Raw genomic sequence first — 20,951 nt, 5'->3', positions numbered from 1 at the left:
ATCAAAGTCATTACAGTGTCCCTTCTTTAAGAACATTTGTCAGTGAACTGAATTTTTTCAGCATTTCTGCATAAGGGGTGTAATGAAGTAAATTTACTTGGATCTTGTGCTAAAACTATTAAAAATAACGTGTTAACACTAGAAGGTCATGGGCTTTGGTGCTACATAGGTCTGAATCCTAATCCTAGATCTGCCACTTACTGTCTGATTTGGGCAGGTACTTGTGAACCTCATTTCTTCAGGTGCAAAATGAAGATGATAATATTTATAGAAAGATATAATCAGAAAGATTAAAATAAAATTAGCTGTGTCTCTAGTTTTGGCACATACTAGGTTTTCAGTTGTTAATGTAATATTCTTAAATTTTAAATGCTTGGTTTTATATCTCAAAATTTAACCATTATGACCTAGGTTTTCATTTTAATTTAATAAGGGGAACATCCATTTTTAGAATCCATTTGAAACAAGATAGGTATGGTAAGATATGTTAACCCATAGTGCTAACTACTTGTTGGCTTTCTTTAATACATAGTATAAATTAAGTTTCATAATGTTTTAAATGGAATTTAGTTTGTGCTTTTATTTAATTCAGATTGTAGAATTTGTGATTTTAGAACCTCTTTTTGGATTTGCAAAGGTATGTTTTTTTTAACATACAAAATTATCTTCTGCATCTCTCTTGATCTTGGGAAGTATCATGAAGAAATTACTTCACTATTCTTAAATTTTAAAACTGTCATGAAGTTAATGTATTTTGAAAGTTTAATTTAAAATGAGCTACGTAGTTTGTGTGTTCAGATGTGCTTCCAGCAAAACCACTGTCTAGTTTTAAGTGGCAGTTTTATCTTTTCAGTGTTTGGGTTTGAAGTGGAAAGTCTGGAGATGTGTGAGTTGTAAGGTTAGAATAACTTTATATGTTTGCTTTTTTTAAAAAAAGTAGGTGTAATAATTACAAATTGGAAAAATTTTTTATTTGAGGAAAAAGTAAATTTTTTGGTTTTTTACGTCATTGGAGGTTGGCTTTATTTAAAATATCCTGCAGCTTTCAGTGCTTTTTATTGACAATACCATAATTCTTGCTCAAACTTCTACTTTTGAGCAAAAAATTGCATAGTTTCAGTGGTTATAAAATAGATATTCATGAGTAGTCTCTGACTTTTACACAGAAAGTCTGTATTTCTACACTTATCAGAAACTGCAGCACATTACTTTTCTTCAAGCTGTATTTTAGAGGGAAAAAAAGACTTGGTACATCTGTGTCTGTGTTCATTCTCATACATGTAGGTATTTTGTTCATCGAGTAAAATATATTTTGACAAAAATCTGAGATCAGAGGGAGAGGAAATCATCTAAATTCTTAAATTTGGTTTTATAGGAGTTTCATCTGGAATATGACAAATTAGAAGAACGGCCTCACCTGCCATCCACCTTCAACTACAACCCTGCTCAGCAAGCCTTCTAAAAAAAGACTTCCCTTTTCTTGGGGTATGGCTGTCTCAGCACAATACTCAACATAACTGCAGAACTGATGTGGCTCAGGCACCCTGGTTTTAATTCCTTGAGGATCTGGCAATTGGCTTATGCAAAGGGTCACCATTTGAGGTCCTGCCTTACTAATTATGTGCTGCCCAACAACTAAATTTGTAATTTGTTTTTCTCTAGTTTGAGCAGGGTCTGAATTTTTTTTCATTTCTTTTCTTTTTTTTTTTTTTTTTTTTTTTTGCCAGCAGACAGACTTGAGTCTGTAAAGACAAGCAAGTACACTGACAGAAGTTTACCATTTAGTTTCTAAAATGTAAAAAAGAAAACCCACAAAAGACTCAACAAAATTAGACCACAAAATTTGCATTGTTCATTGTAGCACTATTGGTAATAAAATAACAAATGTTTGTGCATTTTTATGTGAAGATCCTTCTCGTATTTCATTTGGAAAGATGAGCAAGGTCTGCTTCCTTCATTTTACTTCCCCTTCTGTTTTTGAAAGGCAGTTTCGCCAAGCTTAATGCAAGAATATCTGACTGTTTAGAAGAAAGATATTGCCACAATCTCTGGATGGTTTCCAGGGTTGTGTTATTACTGAGCTTCATCTTTCCAGAATGAGCAAAACACTGTCCAGTCTTTGTTACGATTTTGTAATAAATGTGTACATTTTTTTTAAATTTTTGGACATCACATGAATAAAGGTATGTATGTACGAATGTGTATATATTATATATATGACATCTATTTTGGAAAATGTTTGCCCTGCTGTACCTCATTTTTAGGAGGTGTGCATGGATGCAATATATGAAAATGGGACATTCTGGAACTGCTGGTCAGGGGACTTTGTCGCCCTGTGCACTAAAGGGCCAGATTTTCAGCAGCCAAGGACATCCATACCCAAGTGAATGTGATGGGACTTAAAGAAGTGAACTGAGACAATTCACTCTGGCTGTTTGAACAGCAGCGTTTCATAGGAAGAGAAAAAAAGATCAATCTTGTATTTTCTGACCACATAAAGGCTTCTTCTCTTTGTAATAAAGTAGAAAAGCTCTCCTCACTGCAGTGTTGACTTTGATTTGGAATTGTGAAATTATTTCTTCAACATGAAAAGTAGACCTCCCAAAACCCTCAAGTTTTACAAATATCTAACTGAATGGTGTGACTAAACAATTTAAAATGTAGTCTTTTTTTCAGCTTTTGACAAGTAATTTGATGGAACCGTACATCATTTTACTTGTAGGTTAAAAATGCAGGTGCATTTTTAGTTATTAACCACATCAAAACAAACAATTTTTAAAAATAATTGTGGCTGCATTAGAAATAAAACTTCCTGAACACTCACGGGACCCAATCAAAATAGTTTTGTGAGAAATTTATGAGCCATTTCTTGATAGACCTTTAAGATTTATCATTAAGAAGTAATACACAAATTAAGGTAAGCCAAAAGCAGGGGTCAGGTAGACTTTACCTTCAGTTTGCTGGCCTGGATATTTCACATTTACAAGTTGATGGATTCTTTTCCATCTAAAGGCAAATACTGTATTTAAAAATGTCTGAAGACTGAAGCTACAAACGCTAGAGGTAGAGTAAAAAAGGCAGTGAGTTTTGATTTTCTAAATTTTCATTTTTAACCTATTTTTCTATGAAGAGTGAAAGTTGTTGACATTTACCAAATCATGTTTGAAAATGAAACATTTATGACATTGCTGTGTTTGTGTATCAGGAATATGAAATGACTTAAGATTTACGTTTTTCTATGTATTTTGAGATATGGAGAAACTGACATAAAAATATCAGGATTTTTTAACCTTTCAGATTTAAACCAAAGCATCTCCTCTGTAGGAAGGATGGCACTTACATAATTGTAGTTCTAACTGTTGTGCACAAAACCTTCTCACATATTTGACATAAACCAGAATCAAATCCTAGAAATTGACTTCTTTAAAAAAAAATATGTTTTTCTACAATAATTGACTTTGTAAAGTGTAACTTTTCCTACATAACCATGAGAAACCGTTAAAAAGAAAGAAAAGGGAAGGGGATCTTTATTTTTATGAGTACAAACATAACAGTATAAAGTCTCACCATGATCATGATTGGTACTTTTGTGAATGACTCAGAAAAGCAAAATAGCTCATATCAGGTGGTTTGTTGTCTTGACTCTAATTGTTTGTCTTAACGGCCATTTAGAAAGTTTTAAATGCACACTTTTCCAGTTTTTAAGTTCTTTACCCTGAATCATCAAAATGAGAAAACTCTTGCATGTAAACCAATTTTTATAACTTGTTAATATCCGAAATTACCATGCTCTTGACTTCAAATCCAAGTTTTAAAAGTCTATTTGAAATCTTTAAAGTGCTATATTAAACTCTTTAATATAACACACTGTTATATTCTTTGATTTTATAACTTGTGGTTATACATGTACAGAAGTTGACCTGAACTAATATTTCACATTTTCTTTCTTAGTTTTAATTCTGTTAAATTTTCCCTATATAACTAGTGACATAGATATGTACGATGTTAAATAACTTTGTGATTATAATTGGCTCTAGGAGTAAAAAGCTATTTAGTTGCAAAAGAAAGTCCTTTCACCTATTTAGTATCAAATATATATTCTGTGCTTCTTGTGGTGATACTATAATTTATATGATAAAACTCCATTTTCAGGGATTTTTTTCACTGCACAAAATTTTCCTTAGATATAAAAAATTTTTAAGAACTGAAAAGTTTATTTGAATTCTTACAGTAAAATATAAAGCCAACCACTTAACTGGTCTTTTCCTTTTTGCCACTGAACTTGGTACACCGTAGGTGCTTGATAAATACATGTTGATTGAATGGTATAAATTGGTATTTCAATTTGAAAATAAAATGTACAAATTAAAGCATTGGGCTTTGAAATAATTTACAATTTTTTGCTGTAATTTCATTTTCAAAATTCTTTTTTAAAGCATTTTCAATTAACTTTCGAAACTTTCAAATTTTTCCCACTCTACCCTTTCTAGTTGATTCTTCCTCTGAATCCTTCGTTCAGAAACAGATCTTCCATTCTGTTACACCCAGTGCTTGTAAAATATGGGGCATCTGAGCATGCCTGCAAAGAAGGGCACATTTATTTAACTTAGATTTGCTTACTAAATTAGTTTTGCAGAAAGTCACTAAAAATCTAAATGGGCACGTGCATAAAAGGGATGTCCATATTTAATGTTCTCTTAACCATAGTTTGTGTAGTTAAAAGAGACGATCTAGAAATACCTATTCATTGGTTCCATTAAGATAGTCTGTGGATAATAAGCCAGACTTAATGGCTTTTTAAAAAGCTGGGTCCTAACGGAAAGCTCTTTCCTTGCCACTGCCAGTGAATTAGATCATATCATAAATACATGACAGATCTAGGAGATGAAGCAAATAAACACAGTACACGTCAAAATCCGGATCTAAATCTAACCCAGTAATTTTGTGTGTTGAGTTGCATCAAATAGGATACACGAGTCAAGATAATTATTTTCCCACTTGCTAAAAAAGAATAAAGGATGGTGGAATGTAACATGTCTTAAGAGTGGTTCATACGTAGATCATTGTAAATTGTAACTATTGCCAAAAATACCGATGTAATTTTCAGCTACATTAGAAGTATGGTGCTCAGAACAAGGTAGGAAGTCTGCTATATTTTAAGAGCTGCTATGACTGGGGAAGGCAGAAGGAGAAAAGGATGTGGCATGCCTTCTAGCTGCCATGCAATATACTAAGTGTTTTACATGCATTATTGTATCCTGTCTTTTAGCATAGCATCATAAGGTAGGTTTTAGTATCCCCATTTTAAATTACATTTTAAATATCAAAAAAAAAAAAAGTAGGAAAGTTTAGCATTAGAGAATAAACTCTAGAAACATGGTATCTATCTTCAGGTATCAAGTTCAAGAGTTGTTCATTTGCCGGTCTGAAGAACAGAACTAGGACCAAAAAGAAAGATTTCAGTGCAGTATTAAAACTGAGGTAATTAAGATTATGAAATGAGTTGCTTTGTAAGGCATTAGATTCAACCCCAGAACATAACTAAGGAGAGACTGACTGGACAGTGTTCTGTGCATAAGGTAAGGAGTTGAACTGGATGAACTTCAATGTTCCTGTTCATTGGAAAAGTGTTAAAGTGGGGTAATTACTTTAAACCTAGTTGTGAACCATTAGGTACAACCTAATTGTACCACTAATGAAGAAAAGGCTCAATTAAACTGTGAAAAACCATGAATTACAAAAATGCTTATCGATTTCAAAGATGTCATGCATGAAAAGAACGTGCATCTTAGAGTTGATGAGATGTAGACCATGGAGAAGAGACAATGGACAAGGGGAGACATGACAGCTGTCTTCAAATATTGGAAGGTCTTAAATGAAGAGGGCAAGTCTCAAACCAGAAGATGGAAGTTGGGAGATACATTTTGGTTCTGTGTATCAGTCCCACAGTATTGTTACATGAAGTAAGGATTCCTCAACAAAAATGTTCAAGCAGAAACTGGATGACTATCAATTGCTATTGAGAGGACTGCCTTTTTGAGTAAAACTTTGGATTTGATAACTTCTAGGCCTCTTTTCAGCTCTATAAGATGTTGATACCCTTTTTTGGTCTGAAGTTAAGCAATATGATGTCCTCAGGGCTGAAAGTTAAATGCTCAATACTTAAATGCTAAATGCTGGAAGCATTGACCCTTCTAAAATGTGCTCTTCTGTGAGTCATGGATAAGGTGTTTACTTGTAACTACTGCTATATCTTTGGAGAGATTTAAATAATCAAAAAAATTACAGAAGCAACTCTATTCAACTTTTTTTTTTTTTTTACTTTAGGAGTAAGAATATGAAACTAGTAAAGCACAACAAATAGTAAATCGTGTATATATTCACTAGATTCATTTACGTGTTCTAATGCTACCTTAAAAGGAGGGACGAGACCATTTTTGCTAAGTTTCAAGGTAAATGTTTAGCCTGAAATCACACATTGCATTAGTGTTCAGTCTCCTGTTTTCTGCTACAGTAGTGATCACAAAAATTAGATGAAGCAGTAATCCGATTTCTTATGTAAAAAGAAAACATCATTAAATTTGATGTATAAAAATCTTAGTTCGGGTTGAGAGAGGTGTGGGAGCTCATCAGACTCAAAGTTAACCCTCTAGTTAGGTAATTTTCAAGCTTAATGTGCGTAAGAATCACCCGAGGAGCATGTTAAAAATGTCAGTTTTAGTTCTCATTTTTAGATATTCTGAACCAAATGTATAGGGAGAGGCCAGGAATCCATTGTACTCTAGTAAATACAGGTCATTTCTGAAGTTAGTGAACTACAGTTTACACTTAAACTATACTTTGCCTACTGTGCAAGTACTAACTAGAATAAAATATTAAAGTTTAGGTGAAATCCAACTAAGTTAATACTGGGATAATGCATTCCTGTGTATCGGGGGCATTCATTTACTTTTTCCTGTATCCAGTGTTCCAGATCAGAAACCACATTATTACAGTAGTACTTGTTAGAGCAGAATACAAGGAAAGCTAAATCCATCCCTGAGTATAAAAAAGCAAGGACTCTTTTTTTTTTTTTCTTTTTAAACCTTTGCTATTTCCTGGGGACATTTTGCCAGACCTTAGGTTTCCGCTTCAGTTTGTATGCATAAAAACTGCTAAGAGTAACTATATGCATTATCAATTCTATGTCCACAACTGAAAGTTTGTCTTTAGTCATTCTGTTATATAAATACTATGACCTGAAAAAATGTAATGATCTACTTCTTTATTGTAAGAATTCAGTATTCAGTTTAAAAAGCTAATCATTTCCAGATGTTTGCCATACAGTTTTCCCTCAGTTAAACGACTTCTTGAAAATGTCATAAAATTCACGGTTAAGTCGTCTTTGTTGTAATAATTTCCTATCTCTGTTGAAGACCCAACTGACACATGCCAAAATGTTTAGCTAATAAGAACACTTTTTTAAAAAAAATCTTGTTTTTAACTAATCTTTATGCCTAACATAGGGCTTGAACTCACGACCCCAGGATCAAGAGTCACATGCTGTATGGACCGAGCCAGCCAGGCATCCCTAAGACTACTACTATGTAGCAAAACTAGTTTTTCCTTCATCTTCGTTTTCATTTCCGAGGCCTGATAGGCATCTACCATACTACAAATATGTTTTGACATTTTGTTAGAGAAGGTGAAATAAAACAGGCCCTGGGGCGCCTGGGTGACTCAGTCGTTAAGCCTCTGCCTTCGGCTCAGGGCATGATCCCGGCGTTATGGGATCAAGCCCCACATCAGGCTCCTCTGCTGGGAGCCTGCTTCTTCCTCTCCCACTCCCCCTGCTTGTGTTCCCTCTCTTGCTGGCTGTCTCTCTCTGTTAAATAAATAAATAAAATCTTTAAAAAAAACAAAACAAACAAACAAAAAAAAAAACAGGCCCTATTTATACCAAAAGTGGCAGTTCCTTCAAACGATAGTAGAAAATACCAGGTAAAGAAAATAGAATTTTTCACTGTGAATCAGAGGGCTCTACATGTCCTGATGAAAAGTAATATTCCCGTAATTTGCATTTGTATTTGCCTAAGTAATATTTTGACTACATAATTTTTAAAACTTTGAAGAAGTGATGTTTTTCTTCCAAGCCAATCAATTCTCCAGTATATACTGAAAGTAACTTTAGTTACGATACATGAGGTTCCTTTAAACATTTTGGAAGAAATGTACAAATTTCAAGGGTGGTATGATGTCGACAAATGGCTGATTCTGCTTGATTCTTCTTAGGATCAGCGCTATTGGTACTCATTTATAATGAAAAAAATATTTTAAAGAGTAAACACTGATTATCCTTCAAAAATATACAGCTCAATGAGAAGAAATTACATGTGGGAATGCCATAAATAGTTTCATCTTTTGTATAAAAATAAAGATTTGGGGCAGCCAGAATGTTTGGAAGCTACCTCTAAGTCTGTTACATACTGAACATTTATTTTAAGATGTAGTTTTAATTATCATATGTAGCAGTTGCATGAAAACTGGGCTGTCTTTTTAAAAGATTTTATTTTTAATCTCCACAGCAATATGGGGCTCAAACAACCCCAAGATCAAGAGTTACATGCTCTACTAGCCAGCCTGGCACCCCAAAACTGGGCTGTCTTAAAATGTGAGCTGTTAAATATTTTCCCCTCTTAAGAGTCAGACATGTTTGATTTTTTATTTTGAATGTTTAAAGTAATTTATTCAAATGGTTAATATCCTTCAAATATAAAACAAGTTGAATGAAAATATGCCTTTTTTTAAAATGCAAGTCATTTACTCTGCTCGAAAAGTTATTTCCAGATTTCCTTTTCTAATCTGAAGTTCCATATTTTTTTTCAGTTCACCCTAAATGATTTAATATTTGACTATTAAATTAGTTGACTTGCACATCACTATTTGGGATCCAAATTCTGTCTATTTGAGCCAAAATAATTTTCCCAGCTTCTCTCTGCATTGGCAATGACGTTGTTAATTAATGAACAACAAAATCCATCATCCTAGAAGTGTTATAGGTTGGATAGCATGGAAAAGAAAGGTGTAGACTCTTGTTTTAGAGAATATTAAAACTGGATATCCTTTCCAACTTGGAATTTTTTTGTTGTTGTTGTTAGCATTTTGGGGTAAGAATATGATCATAGTTTCTAAACCAGTATCAAAAGGGAATACTGAAGAAACTGAAGAGTAGCATAAGAAGAAAAAGTCTAGAAGGAACAGGATTATCCCCCATTTGAAGTGGAATCACTCGTTCTTGTTTTTGTTTTTCTAAGTAAGCTCTACATCCAACGTGGGAACTGAATTCAGGACCCTGAGATCAGGAGTCATATGCTCTGTCAACCGAGCCAGCCAGCTGCCCCGGAATTGGAGTTTTTTGTAAAGCAGGTTATCCCACATAAATACCAGAGGGCAAATTGAAAATCTTTACATGGACATTATGGCAAGGCAGATTTCAATTTACAAGAAAATACTACTTCGAAATTTTTTTAAAGATCCAAAGATCAAATGGCCAGTCTTGGGAGTTAATTTTTCATCACTGGAAATGGCCAAGCAAAGGCAAGAAAACTATTAGAAATATTATGCAATTTCCTGCATTAGGAGCAGGATAGGCTCTTCTACCCTAGAACTATTACTTGTTCTAACATCCAGTTGTTCCCTGTGTTTACTCTACTTTGAGTTAACTTGAATTTCTAACAAGCTTATCTGAAACCTAAATATTACACTTAATTTTTCTCTTCCACATAAAACGATATTACATTTAATCTTTCTCTTACACATAAAACCATACTACTTACATTTGTTATGCATCTAAAAAAGAGCTATTTTCAACACAAGTGATTCAGAGTAAAATTAAGCTGGAGGAACTGGTTAAATCACTAGATCCTCATCCTCTACCCACGTCCCCCTTCATAGGTTTTATAGTAGGGATTTCGATGAAGCCTAACTCTACCTGAATTTGACAATGCACATTTTAAATCCATTTGTATTACCTATTCTTTTTTACTAACTACAGAAGTTTCTTAGAGATGGTATAGTATAGCAGAAAATGGGCCTTGAAATCTGGCACTGTCGATATGTGTGTAGCTTTACTTAATCTCTTCTTCCCTCTTCATCTCATGGGAAGGTTAAATTAGGGTATTTGTTTATATTAGGTGCTCAGTAGATGTAAGCCCATTTTTCTAAAGATAAATACTGTCTCAGCCACTGAGCTACAAGTTATCTCCGTAATTTGGAATTATTAAAAGACCTTTTGACTTGACTATGTGCTGGTAGATAGTAATAGCTAAGTTTCTGAAGAATAGGACAAGAACAAAGGCAACTTGGAATAAAAATCATAGAATCAAGAATCTTCCAGTCCAGGGGTGCCTGGGTGGCATAGTCAGTTAAGCATCCAACTCTTGTTTTTGGCTTAGGTCATGATCTCAGGGTCATGAGATCAAGCCCTTTGTCAGGCCGCCTCTCCCTTTGCCCCTCCATGCTATGACTCTCTCTAAAATAAATTTTTGAAAAACGTCTAGTCCAACCCTTTCATATAAGGAGGAGGAAACAATGTAAGAACTAGAATTATTTATGTCAAATTATTTAGTATTAAATGTTGGGATTAAAACCTTTTAGCTTCTTGCTTTCTAATTCCAAAGCTGATTTTCCTTTTACTACATATGTGTGTATATTATCTCCCATAGAAGATCACTTCCATTAACATGAAAGGTAACATGTGGTAAGATTTAGGAACTCTAGCCATACTTCCACTACCATATTATGAATTTACTAATATGAAGTGATTGTGCTTTTTGCTTCTCTTTCTCAACTGCAAACATAGAGGCTATATGCAAACAAATCCAGACTTAAAAAAATATTTTTAATAATCATTCTTTACTATTTCAAACAAAATGCAGTCTTTGAGAGCTTCCTTTCCTGCTTAATGTTAAATTAGGTGATACTTAAGAGCCCTTACTCTCTTAGTGTAAGTATAGAAAGTAGTAAGTAGTATAATTATATGCTCACTATAATAGGTAAAGTTTATGCAGGAAAAAAAAATAGAAAAATAGTGACTACCCAGGAAATTTTTTTCGAATTTAAAATTGAGTCTACGATGTAATATTTGCCATGAAGCATGGCAAGAAAGTTAGTTTTTTTATATCCTCAAGTTGGAAATGATTTAGTTCAACTGTAAACATTTTTAAGTCAAGACTAAAGTGGAAACAGTTTTCTATGACAACAAAATTGTCAATTGTGTAAGCTGAATGAAAAGATAAAATTTTCTATATAGTTTTCTTTGTTGGATCACTCATGCTTTCATTCATGTTTATTATCATCTAATTATTCGGGTTACAAATGTCCAAAACCTATCTAGAAAGTGAATTTTAATTAGGTGATAATAATGATATTTTCTCTCCTATGTATTTTATTCAAATGTATAGTAACAGTTTGTCATTGAAAAACTTCACAATGCACCAATTTTTAAAACAGTGTATGGGGTGCCTGGGTGGCTCAGGTGGTTAAGCATCTGCCTTTGGCTCAGATCATGATCCCAGGGTCCTGGGACCAAGCCCTGCATCAGGCTCTCAGCTCAGCGGGGAGTCTGCTTCTCCTTCTCCCTCTGCCATTACCCCTGCTTGTGCTCGCTTGCTCTCGTTCTCTCTCTCTGTGTCAATAAATAAATAAAATCTTTAAAAAAATTAAAATAATTTAAAAAAATAAAATAAAAACCCATTGTATAAACATTTTCCCAACATGCTCTAAATTCCTCTCTATTCCTAGGATACCAAAGCTCTCCTTATGATAATTCTTTTTTGAATCTTTTAATAGAAGATATATACACATAAAATTGTATATTGCAACTTTAACATTAGTCACAGGGCTTCTTGAAGAATACTGGTCAAGAGAACAAATTATAAGTAGCAATGGTTTTAATGTTCTTGCTTAGATAGGTTTTATTTTTCTTTTAAAGAGAACATTAAAGCTTGGCTATGATTCTCCTGAAAACATTGCTGCAGATAATGATGTACAACAAATAAGTCGGTCTGGTTCTGTGTATCACAGTTTTTATCTTAATTCTAATTGGTGGCAAACATGCAAAGAAAGAACTAGCTTTTATTTCTGTGCTGCCTCTGCCCTCCACCGGAAACAAGATGCTAAGTGACTTCAGAGCTTAGCATCTCTGAGATTCCCAAGGGTTTGTGCCACTACCTGAACTTAGAGAGTCCCTGGTGACTGGTTTTCAGAAACTGAGGGGCTTATTAAATGTTAGAAATGGGATATGGCAGCTCCACCTCAAGTCAATGAAACTAATAACAAACACAGTGTTCCATTAAGGATAAAACAGAAATTTATTTAATGTGGGAAGTCTTTTGATAGGTTTGACTTTCAATAAAAAGGATATGAAGATAATGAAAGGGTTTAGAAGAGAAGCAAAGCTAATTTAAAAATAGGAAATAAGGGAGAAAAGTAAATGTTTAAAGAACAGAAGGCTAGATGGCAACTGTTTCTTCAAATACTTTAATTATAAGGAAGAAGAGTGACTAACTGGAGAACACCAGGGAAAAATGGATTTAAAAGCCCTTAAGAATTCAGGTTAAATTAAGACAGAATTTTCTGATACTTGAAGACCATCTTGCTTCAGTTTTGAGGCAGAGGGTTCATTCACAGAACTCTTGGAGCTCTGGAGTCATTGAAAAATTAATCATATTTATGAAATTATCTTCAGGCACCCCAGCCCTGTGTTTTTTGAGCACTAACAGGAGTTAGTTCTGCCTCAAGATTAAGTTTCTCAGCACACCAATGGGGAAAATTGGATCTTGTTATCTGCTCACCACTGCCTCAGATCTTAGACTGGCTTGAGCATTCTTGAAAAGGAAAACGATTATAACCTGCAGTAGGAAAAAGATTCAGGCTGAAGATCTGTGATCTCAGGTTAAGCTGTTTCAACAATTAAACTCATTTGCCTTTCAGGTAATGTAATCACTAACAATTGTCTTTATGCCAAGAGGGGAAAAATAATTCTTAGGTAAGGAAAGAAGGAAATCTCTCTCAAAAGTTGGAAAGTATTTAAGTACAAAGTGTCTTCCTGATTTGGAAGTTTTCCAACCCCTGTATCTTAATTTTTTCAGAAAAACACTTAGGGTCTTCCTGTAATTCAACTTGCTTTGCCCCTTGCTTGGAAATACTGTTACCCACCACATAAAAGAATGGAGTACTTCAAAGTAAAATATCAGAACTGCAGTTAAAAGATAGTACCCGTTAAGTAACATTTGAAATCCAAGAAAGAGAAGCCAAGAATTCCATGATACGGTGTTTACATATTAATAAATATTCTTAAATGAGTATATCCATTTGGGACTTGCAAGTCAAGAAAAAGATATGTTTACATATTTTGCAAAGAAGTGAACATTCTGATTCTTCAAAATGTAGGTCGAAATAGTTCTCAACTTTCATATTATGATAGAAGTGTGGCTTGGAAAAAGATAATCTTAAAAAATGTCATTAAAAGAAGAGAGGCTGAAGGTATGCACAGAGGAGGTGGGGGTGGAGGGAGCAACTGGAAGAATTAAGAGAGCAGGACGCAGCTCTAGAAACGGTACCTGTCCCAAAGCGGGTCTGCACGCTGCTGTCGCCTTGCACAGCGCTCCTGGAAAGCTCATCTACAAATTCCGGGGTGGGCCAAGGGTGGCAAGTTTCCTAAGGAAGGAAAGAGAACAGAAATGATTCTGTTCTCGGGAGTCCGGGAGCCAGGGGGGCCATCCTGATGGGGAAAGTGGTGGCTCTTTCCAGGGCTGCAAACCTCTCCACCTGTTTCCTTCGGTCCCTATTCGAGTTGGGGTCCACCCGGCTGCGGGAGACCTAAGTTTCTGCTAGGTCCAGCCAGCACCCAGGCAACGAGTTTCCTTGGTCTTGCCAGTCGCAGTCTCCTCCACGGGCGACGTCTCCACAGCAAACTCCGCCTGAATCAGCCTCTTTACTCCTGTCCTGGCGCCCTCGGGGCGGGCTGGGGGCCGGGGAGCGCGGGCACCCGCCGAGGCGGTTGACAGGGCTAGGACCCCGCGGCCGGACCGTTATCTCGCTCGCTGGGCGTGGAAGGGCGGCGCGGGAGAGGGGGGGCTCGGCGGGTCACGCCTCCAGCCCTACCGCGTGCGGATCCGCGCGCCCGCCCAGGCCTGAGAGCGTGTGGCGGGGTCTCCCCAGGGCACGCCCAGGGCTCGCCTCTCGCCGGGGGAACTTCCTCCCCACCCGCCCGTCCGGGTGGCCCGTTTTCCCCGGAGCGCCCGCTCTCCGGCCGCTGGCTCGCTCTCCCGGCTGGCTGACCAATCCCGGTGTAGAGTTCAAGATTCCCGCCGCTCCACTTGCACTACGCCCTCTGCCTGTTTTCTGTTTTTGTTTTAACTTTCACTCGGGTTAAGCTCTACCGATCCTGAGCTTTCATGTCAGGCGTTTCTCCAAGGGGGATTTAAGGAGGATCTCAAGAGCCAGCCGCCGCTCTTCCCGGTGCTCGCCCGCCCCTCGCCCACGGGAGACGTCCCCGGGGCGGGCGGGGCGGGAAGGCCCGAGTCGGCGGCGGGTGGGGCCGGGCGGAGCCGCCTCCCGCACGGGGGAGCCCCCGGGCTCGGCCCAGCCCAGCCGCGCCTGCCCTCGGGGCAGCTGGCCGGAGAGCCAGCGGAGAAGCGGCGGGCGGGCGATGGAGACCGGGAGACACCGGGCGAGAGGAGGCGGGGTGGGGGAGGCGGGGAGAGCGCGGGGGCGGAGGCTGGCAGGGGGCGCTGGAGGCAGGAGCCGCCCGTGCGCTCCTCGCGCCCGAGGGTGCAGGAGGCTCTGAAGCAGCGGTCGCACCGCGAGCCTCCGGGGCCCGGCTGGCGGCGGGGCTGGGGGGGGGCGGGGGCGCTGCCGCCGCCGGGGGCGTCGCCGGCCTCGGCCCCTTTGTTCTCGCGCTCTCCCCCTCGCCGCCCACTCCCCTGCTGTCGCGCGGCGGCGGCGGCGGCGGCTCCTCCCGCCCGAGGCAGTCGGGCTCGGCGCCGGGGGCGGGAGGGGGCGGGGGGAGCGCGCCAGCCGCCTGGAGTGGGGGGCGATGGCGAAGCTCCGGGTGGCTTACGAGTACACGGAAGCCGAGGACAAGAGCATCCGGCTCGGCTTGTTTCTCATCATCTCCGGCGTCGTGTCGCTCTTTATCTTCGGCTTCTGCTGGCTCAGTCCCGCGCTGCAGGATCTGCAAGCCACGGCGGCCAACTGCACGGTGCTGTCGGTGCAGCAGATCGGCGAGGTCTTTGAGTGCACCTTCACCTGTGGCGCCGACTGCAGGGGCACCTCGCAGTACCCCTGCGTCCAGGTCTACGTGAACAACTCCGAGTCCAACTCCAGAGCGCTGCTGCACAGCGACGAGCACCAGCTCCTGACCAACCCCAAGGTAAGGACGCCCCGCGAGGGATGCCTGGCTCCTGCCGAGGTCTTGAGGCTTGGGGGAGCCTCGGTGTCAGACGCCGCGCAGGGTGGGCTCGAGGTATGCTCTCGTTCCTAGGAGGAGACGGGGGCGTTGGAGGCTGTACTCAAACCTACAGTGGGCACAGCCGGGAGCCCCGGGGCCCGGTCCTTCAGATGGGTTTGCGTGCGGCGACTTGTGGTGCCCTGAGGTTTTCTTTACACATTTCTCTTGCCTCGTCTCACATTTTGAGACCTTGGCCCAGCTCAGTCCGGCGCCTACAGTAAGACGGACTTTGGAGACTTGCAAGGAGCCGAAAGTTAACTTTTCCTCCCATTAAAGCCAGTGGGTAGCAGGGATCCACCTACCCGGGCGCACGGTCAAGGTCTGAGCTCCCACTGGCCGCATTCAGCACTCGCTTTGGGAGGTCGAGGGGGTCTTTTAGGCCCCTTGGAAGATGTTAGAGGCTTCCTTGCCTTTCAACTCTAAACAGACGTTTTTAACTTGGGATGCAAAGATGAGGGTCGAAAACGACGTGGAAATCACATGCGAATTCTGGTTTTGGGGGGTACAGAGAGCTCCTGATTTTCATGAAATATATTCTCAAAAGGGTCGCGAGGAAGCCTGGTGACTCTGTGTGTCTAGGGACTATCGGGAGCCATCTGGAGAACGGTAAAACTTACTGAAAATAGAAAACCCTTCGTGAAATGCACCGAATATTCCTTCCCTGACAACTTTTTTCGTTCTCTCAAGCAAAAAAGAGAAAACCTGGTTAGGACTCGAGGGATGGAGAGCAGAGAGAGGGAGACTCAGAAAACTGTTCCCAGCGGAGAAAAAAACTTGTAAAAAGCAGTGTCCTCAGTCTGTGAACTAATTGAGCTTTGTAGTGTACCTGTTTCTGCAAGAAGACATTTCTTTGTTTTTTTTTTTTTTATCTTCTCTTGGTCTGTTTTTACTATTCTAGTCGTTTAACTATGGAGTAAAGGTGTGTTTCTTCTTTAAAGTTACTGTCATTTTCTTTGTGAGGGCTCTGCCCAAAGATCAGGCAGAAAAACAGTGCAGAAGGGAATGACTCTTGTGTACACAGGAAAACTTTCTGTTAAATGTGACAAGATGTGTCACTACAAAAGAAAACACTTCTATATTAGCATTTTAAGAGAACTTAAAACAAACTTACTATTTCTCTGCAGTAAAACTCCGCGTCTTGTTTCCTAAACAAACAGTAAATTCTTGAATTTGGGAAATTTTAAAAAAGGAATTCCTTTTTTAAAATATGACTTCTCTTTAAAAAAAAAAAAAAAAGATGTGCTCCTGCTGACGAATGTATATTCATTTGCCTAAAAATGAAGATAATATATAAAAAGTAAATATAAAAATACAGATTAGGTAAGGTATAATGGTCAATGTCTTGAAGTAGCCATGTCTCAAAAACAACATTTGTTAAGTTAATCTGCTAAAACTCAGGAATTTCAAAGAAATCTTAGAGTTTTAGAAACATCACTTTTTTTTTTTCAGGATTAAACCAGTAATATGAAAGATGGTGCCAAGCAATAACAGTGATTTAGAAATTATATGGTAATTCATCATTTAGGAGGCATTGTTATAATTGGTTAAACACTGCTAATTAGTTTAAGATAGTATTTCAGGCACTAATAATATAACATGTGTATAACTAGTATACACATATACTAGTAAATGGCTAATATCTAATCAAGACATTGAGAGGTTAGAGTTTACTGCAAAAAGCCTGCTTTGTAATTTCCAGGCAATTTTGAAGGATCTGGCAGAAAAAGTAAATTGAGATCATTAGGACATAGATTTTAAAATCACTTGGAAGCAGTCATAATGCTTTATGTAATACTACAATTTTTATCTCTCTTTTTGTTGCAAATAATCTGTTTTCTTCAGTGCCAGTTCAGATCCTGGCAAAAATTGTTTTGAAGAAGTATCTGAACAAAATGACATTTTATAAAGTAAAGTATTCAAGAAATGACGGAGCTGGAGAAAGATATTTATGCTACCAAAAAGTGATGAACAACAATCCCCGTCAATTTAGTCAAGGTTTCCTCAGCTGCACCAGTCAGTATATATCTCTTTATCCAAATTAGGATTACATTATAGCATTTATAGAGCCTAACTTTGGTTTTTTTGCAGTCACCTTTCTACTTTTGGACGATTAAATGCTCAATTTGGAAATTGTCGTAAGCAATTAGTGATGGAAAAATTCAACATAGCCGGAATATCGTGCCAGAGTCTGGTACAGAAGCGAAATGTGCCCACAGTACTCTTGTAATTAGGCAATACCCATTGCCCTCTTCTGTTGCCTCTTGGGTGCCTACATCTTTTCTTCGCCTTACATTGCCTGTTTATCGAAGGCCCTTTGTAGAATGTCTGGATTCCCTTCAGTGTCATGGATCCTAATCACTTTCAGTCTTTCCTTCTTTGCAACCTGCTATACAAGAAACCATTTAGCAAATCACTTCTTGGGGGGGGGGGGGAGAAAGAACAAGGACCCCTCCCCTCCTTGACTTTGCTGCATTAATTATAGTTAAAAGTCAGGGAAAGGAAAAGAATATTGCAAGTGTATAATTTCTCAAGCCACAGACTACCAAAGAAGATAGTGTGTATAAATGTGACCTTTGACTAATACTCTCTTTAAAGTATCTTTAAGTACCATTCAGCTTATTTATGTTTTGAATCCCATGCACATTGTCAAGGGTAATCACTACATCTATCCAGTCATGTAATATAGTATTCAAGTCAACTAGTTAAACATGGGGCGATGGCCTGCTCTGGGATTTAACCATAGTGAAATCTAAACGTGGCATCACCTTCCCCTTGCTACTCTTCCCATCACCGCATTATTTCTGAGGGGCTTACAGTTGTGTGGGATAAGAGCTTTGGTTCTTAACCATGGCCGTGCCAGAGAATCACTGGGGGGAACTTTAAAAAGAGATTCCGATGCTTGGGTCCTGCCCTCAGGTCTTGGGGGAGTCCTGAGCCTTGGTGTTTTTGAAAAAAGTTCTGCGACTAATTCTAATCTGTAGACAGAGTCAAAAACCAGTGGCTTAGAAAACATACTCATCAATTGGGCAAGAAAAGTTAAATAACCAAAAGGATTCATTGTGATTAATATTTGTGTGTTTAGGTCAAAAGATGTTACTCTTGCTACTGAGTACGGGGAGCTGGTATAAAAGGAGGGACTCAAGGGAATTCTGAAGGAAAAGAAGAGAATCATTTAACATTAGTGTAGAAAGGATCATTTAAAATTGGTTTAGTATAGGGGATGCCTGGGTGGCCTAGTCGGGTAAGTGTCTGCCTTCAGCTCAGGGCATGATCTCAGGGTCCTGGGATCGAGCCCCACATGGGGCTCTCTGCTCAGCGGGGAGCTTGCTTCTCCCTCTCAGTCTCCCTCTGTGGTCTCCTGCTTTCTTTCTTCTCTAAATAAAATCTTTAAAAATAAAATAAATAAAATAAAATAAAATAAAATAAAGAAAAGAAAATGGGTATAGTAGAAATGGAATGAACTTACACAGTTCCAGACATTTGATTTTGCATCAATGTATACACTGGGTGGCAAAGAGAAGATGAATTTTTAAAATTACCTCTTGTATGTGCAACAAGAGAGTGGGTGATTAGAGGCTATATGTTTTATTTTTGTTCTGAGTTGTTTTTTTTTTTTTTAATTTCTTTCTCTGGTCTGAAAAACCTAGACACAAAGGAAGAAAGTCTGTTTCTAAGAAACCAGTATTATGAAAGAGAAATTCATTGAAGAGAAGAAACACTTTAGACTTGGAGTGTATGCCCCCGAACTGGGTGTCCCTAACTGCGCTCTTGCGGCTTGCAGTCACCTTCTTGGTATCCTTCACATCCATACTAGCATGTCCTGAACCCCCGTCCCCCGCTCCCCAGCCACACATCCTGTGTAGCCAGGGTGGTCTGCTGGGGTTAATTTCTTTTTTTTTTTAATTTTTAATTTTTATTTATTTATCTTTTGATGTAAAGTTCAATGATTCATTAGTTGCGTATAACACCCAGTGCACCATGCAATACGTGCCCTCCTTACTACCCATCACCGGTCTATCCCATTCCCCCACACTCCTCCCCTCTGAGGCCCTCAGTTTGTTTCTCAGAGTTCATAGTCTCTCATGCTTCATTCCCCCTTCTGATTACCCACCCCTTTCTTTATTGCTGGGGTTAATTTCTGAACTCCATCCTTGAAATAAATATTCGGTGTGATATACTTTGTGACCTAGGGAGGTCCGTCATATGAAAACTAAGTAATAAAAGGCTAAGCTGAGTTGTGACAATTTCTCTACTGCCTGTCATAGAGAAATACTCCATGATAAAAGTGGTTTGCTATGGTTTTTTCCTCTGGTAATTATATTAAATAACTTTTGGTAAGTAAGTAAAATCCAATTCTGCCAATACTTGCTTAGCATCTGTGGTCAAAGAACAGAGCTAGAAACAGGAGGACATACAAAGATAAGTTTATTCATTTAACTTTGTTAAATGCCTACTCTGTGCTATGCACACTGGCAGGTTCTGAGACCAGAATAGAAAGCAAAATAAAGTGTCTGCCCTGATGAAGTTTATGTTTCAGTGGATGGTGGCAGAAAAGAAATAGATTTATAATGTGATGTCATGTCATAACAGGTGTGTAAAGAAAATTCAAGCAGCGTAAGGGTACAGACAGTGGTGGAAGAAATGAAGGGCTACCCTTTTGCATAGGATGGTCGATTAAGTGACATTTGTACAGAGGCCCAAAGAACACGAGGACATGAGTAGAGGCATAAAGGACATAAAAGAGTCAATCATGCGGCTGTCTGGAGAAAGAGTGTTTCACAGGCTGAGGGCACAGCAAGTGCACAGGCCGTGGGCAAGTGGCTGCCAGGCTAATGTGAGCAACAGGGAGGATGACAGTGAGGCAGGACTACAGCAATCAAGATGGAAAACAGTGGGAGGTTACACCTTACAGATCATGATATGGATTTTGGATTCTATTCTACGTGTGGTGGTAAGCTGTCTGACATTAAGCAGGACTGAGTTATAATAAGGCTTAGACTTCTACACAATGTAAAAGATCCCTCTGGACGCTGAGTTGAGAATAGAATTCGTGTGTGTTTGTGTGTATCCGTGCATACGCACATGCTCGAACGTGTAAGTGGAGAGATACAGGGGCAAGATTGAAAACGAGTCCAGTAGGCAAATGAGGATGATAAGTGAGATCAGAAGGGAGCACTGGTGCAGTTCACTGATGGACTGGTCAAAGATGGCTCCACAGTTTGTGGTAAGCCCAACTGGGTGAAGGGAGGTGATTTTACTAGATGGTAATCTAGAGAAGAGTAGTTTTGGAGGAGTATGAATGAAAAGCAAGAGTTTAGTCCTAGATATGTCTATCAGACACACAAGTGAGGATGAACCCATGTGTTCCTGCCCTCAATGAGAGCATTCTCTAGCAAAGAACACTTATAACTATCAAAGGAAATGCATTGTTAAGTTCTGTAGGGAAGAACAAACACCA

At 38.9% G+C, this 20,951-nt stretch overlaps 3 protein-coding genes across 11 annotated transcripts in view; all 3 read left to right on the top strand.

Moving 5' to 3' along the window:
- Window positions 1–1,731, top strand: part of CNOT2 (CCR4-NOT transcription complex subunit 2) — a 117,132-nt gene extending 115,401 nt beyond the window's left edge. For all 7 annotated transcript variants that reach the window (XM_045789589.2, XM_045789587.2, XM_045789591.2 and 4 more), the window contains one exon: window positions 1,376–1,731. In XM_045789589.2, the coding sequence (XP_045645545.1) occupies window positions 1,376–1,462 (87 nt within the window). In that variant the 3' untranslated portion in view covers window positions 1,463–1,731. The remainder of the gene's footprint in view (window positions 1–1,375) is intronic.
- Window positions 1,732–14,400: 12,669 nt separating this feature from the next.
- LOC148108672 (uncharacterized) lies at window positions 14,401–15,066 on the top strand (the record flags this gene model as incomplete). The annotated part of the gene is made up of 1 exon (XM_087868967.1): window positions 14,401–15,066. A coding segment is annotated over one exon (666 nt), but the record flags the coding sequence as incomplete, so codon positions are not given.
- Window positions 14,928–20,951, top strand: part of KCNMB4 (potassium calcium-activated channel subfamily M regulatory beta subunit 4) — a 64,506-nt gene continuing 58,482 nt past the window's right edge. For all 3 annotated transcript variants that reach the window (XM_045789586.2, XM_087868935.1, XM_087868934.1), the window contains exon 1: window positions 14,928–15,415. In XM_045789586.2, the coding sequence (XP_045645542.1) occupies window positions 15,080–15,415 (336 nt within the window). In that variant the 5' untranslated portion in view covers window positions 14,928–15,079. The remainder of the gene's footprint in view (window positions 15,416–20,951) is intronic.

This window comes from Ursus americanus, chromosome 17 (genome assembly GCF_024610735.1).
Source record: "Ursus americanus isolate L20-20 chromosome 17, mUrsAme1.1.p, whole genome shotgun sequence".
NCBI classification, from domain to species: domain Eukaryota; kingdom Metazoa; phylum Chordata; class Mammalia; order Carnivora; family Ursidae; genus Ursus; species Ursus americanus.
The sequence above is the reverse complement of the archived record's forward strand: the minus strand, read 5'-3'. Positions and strand labels throughout refer to the sequence as shown.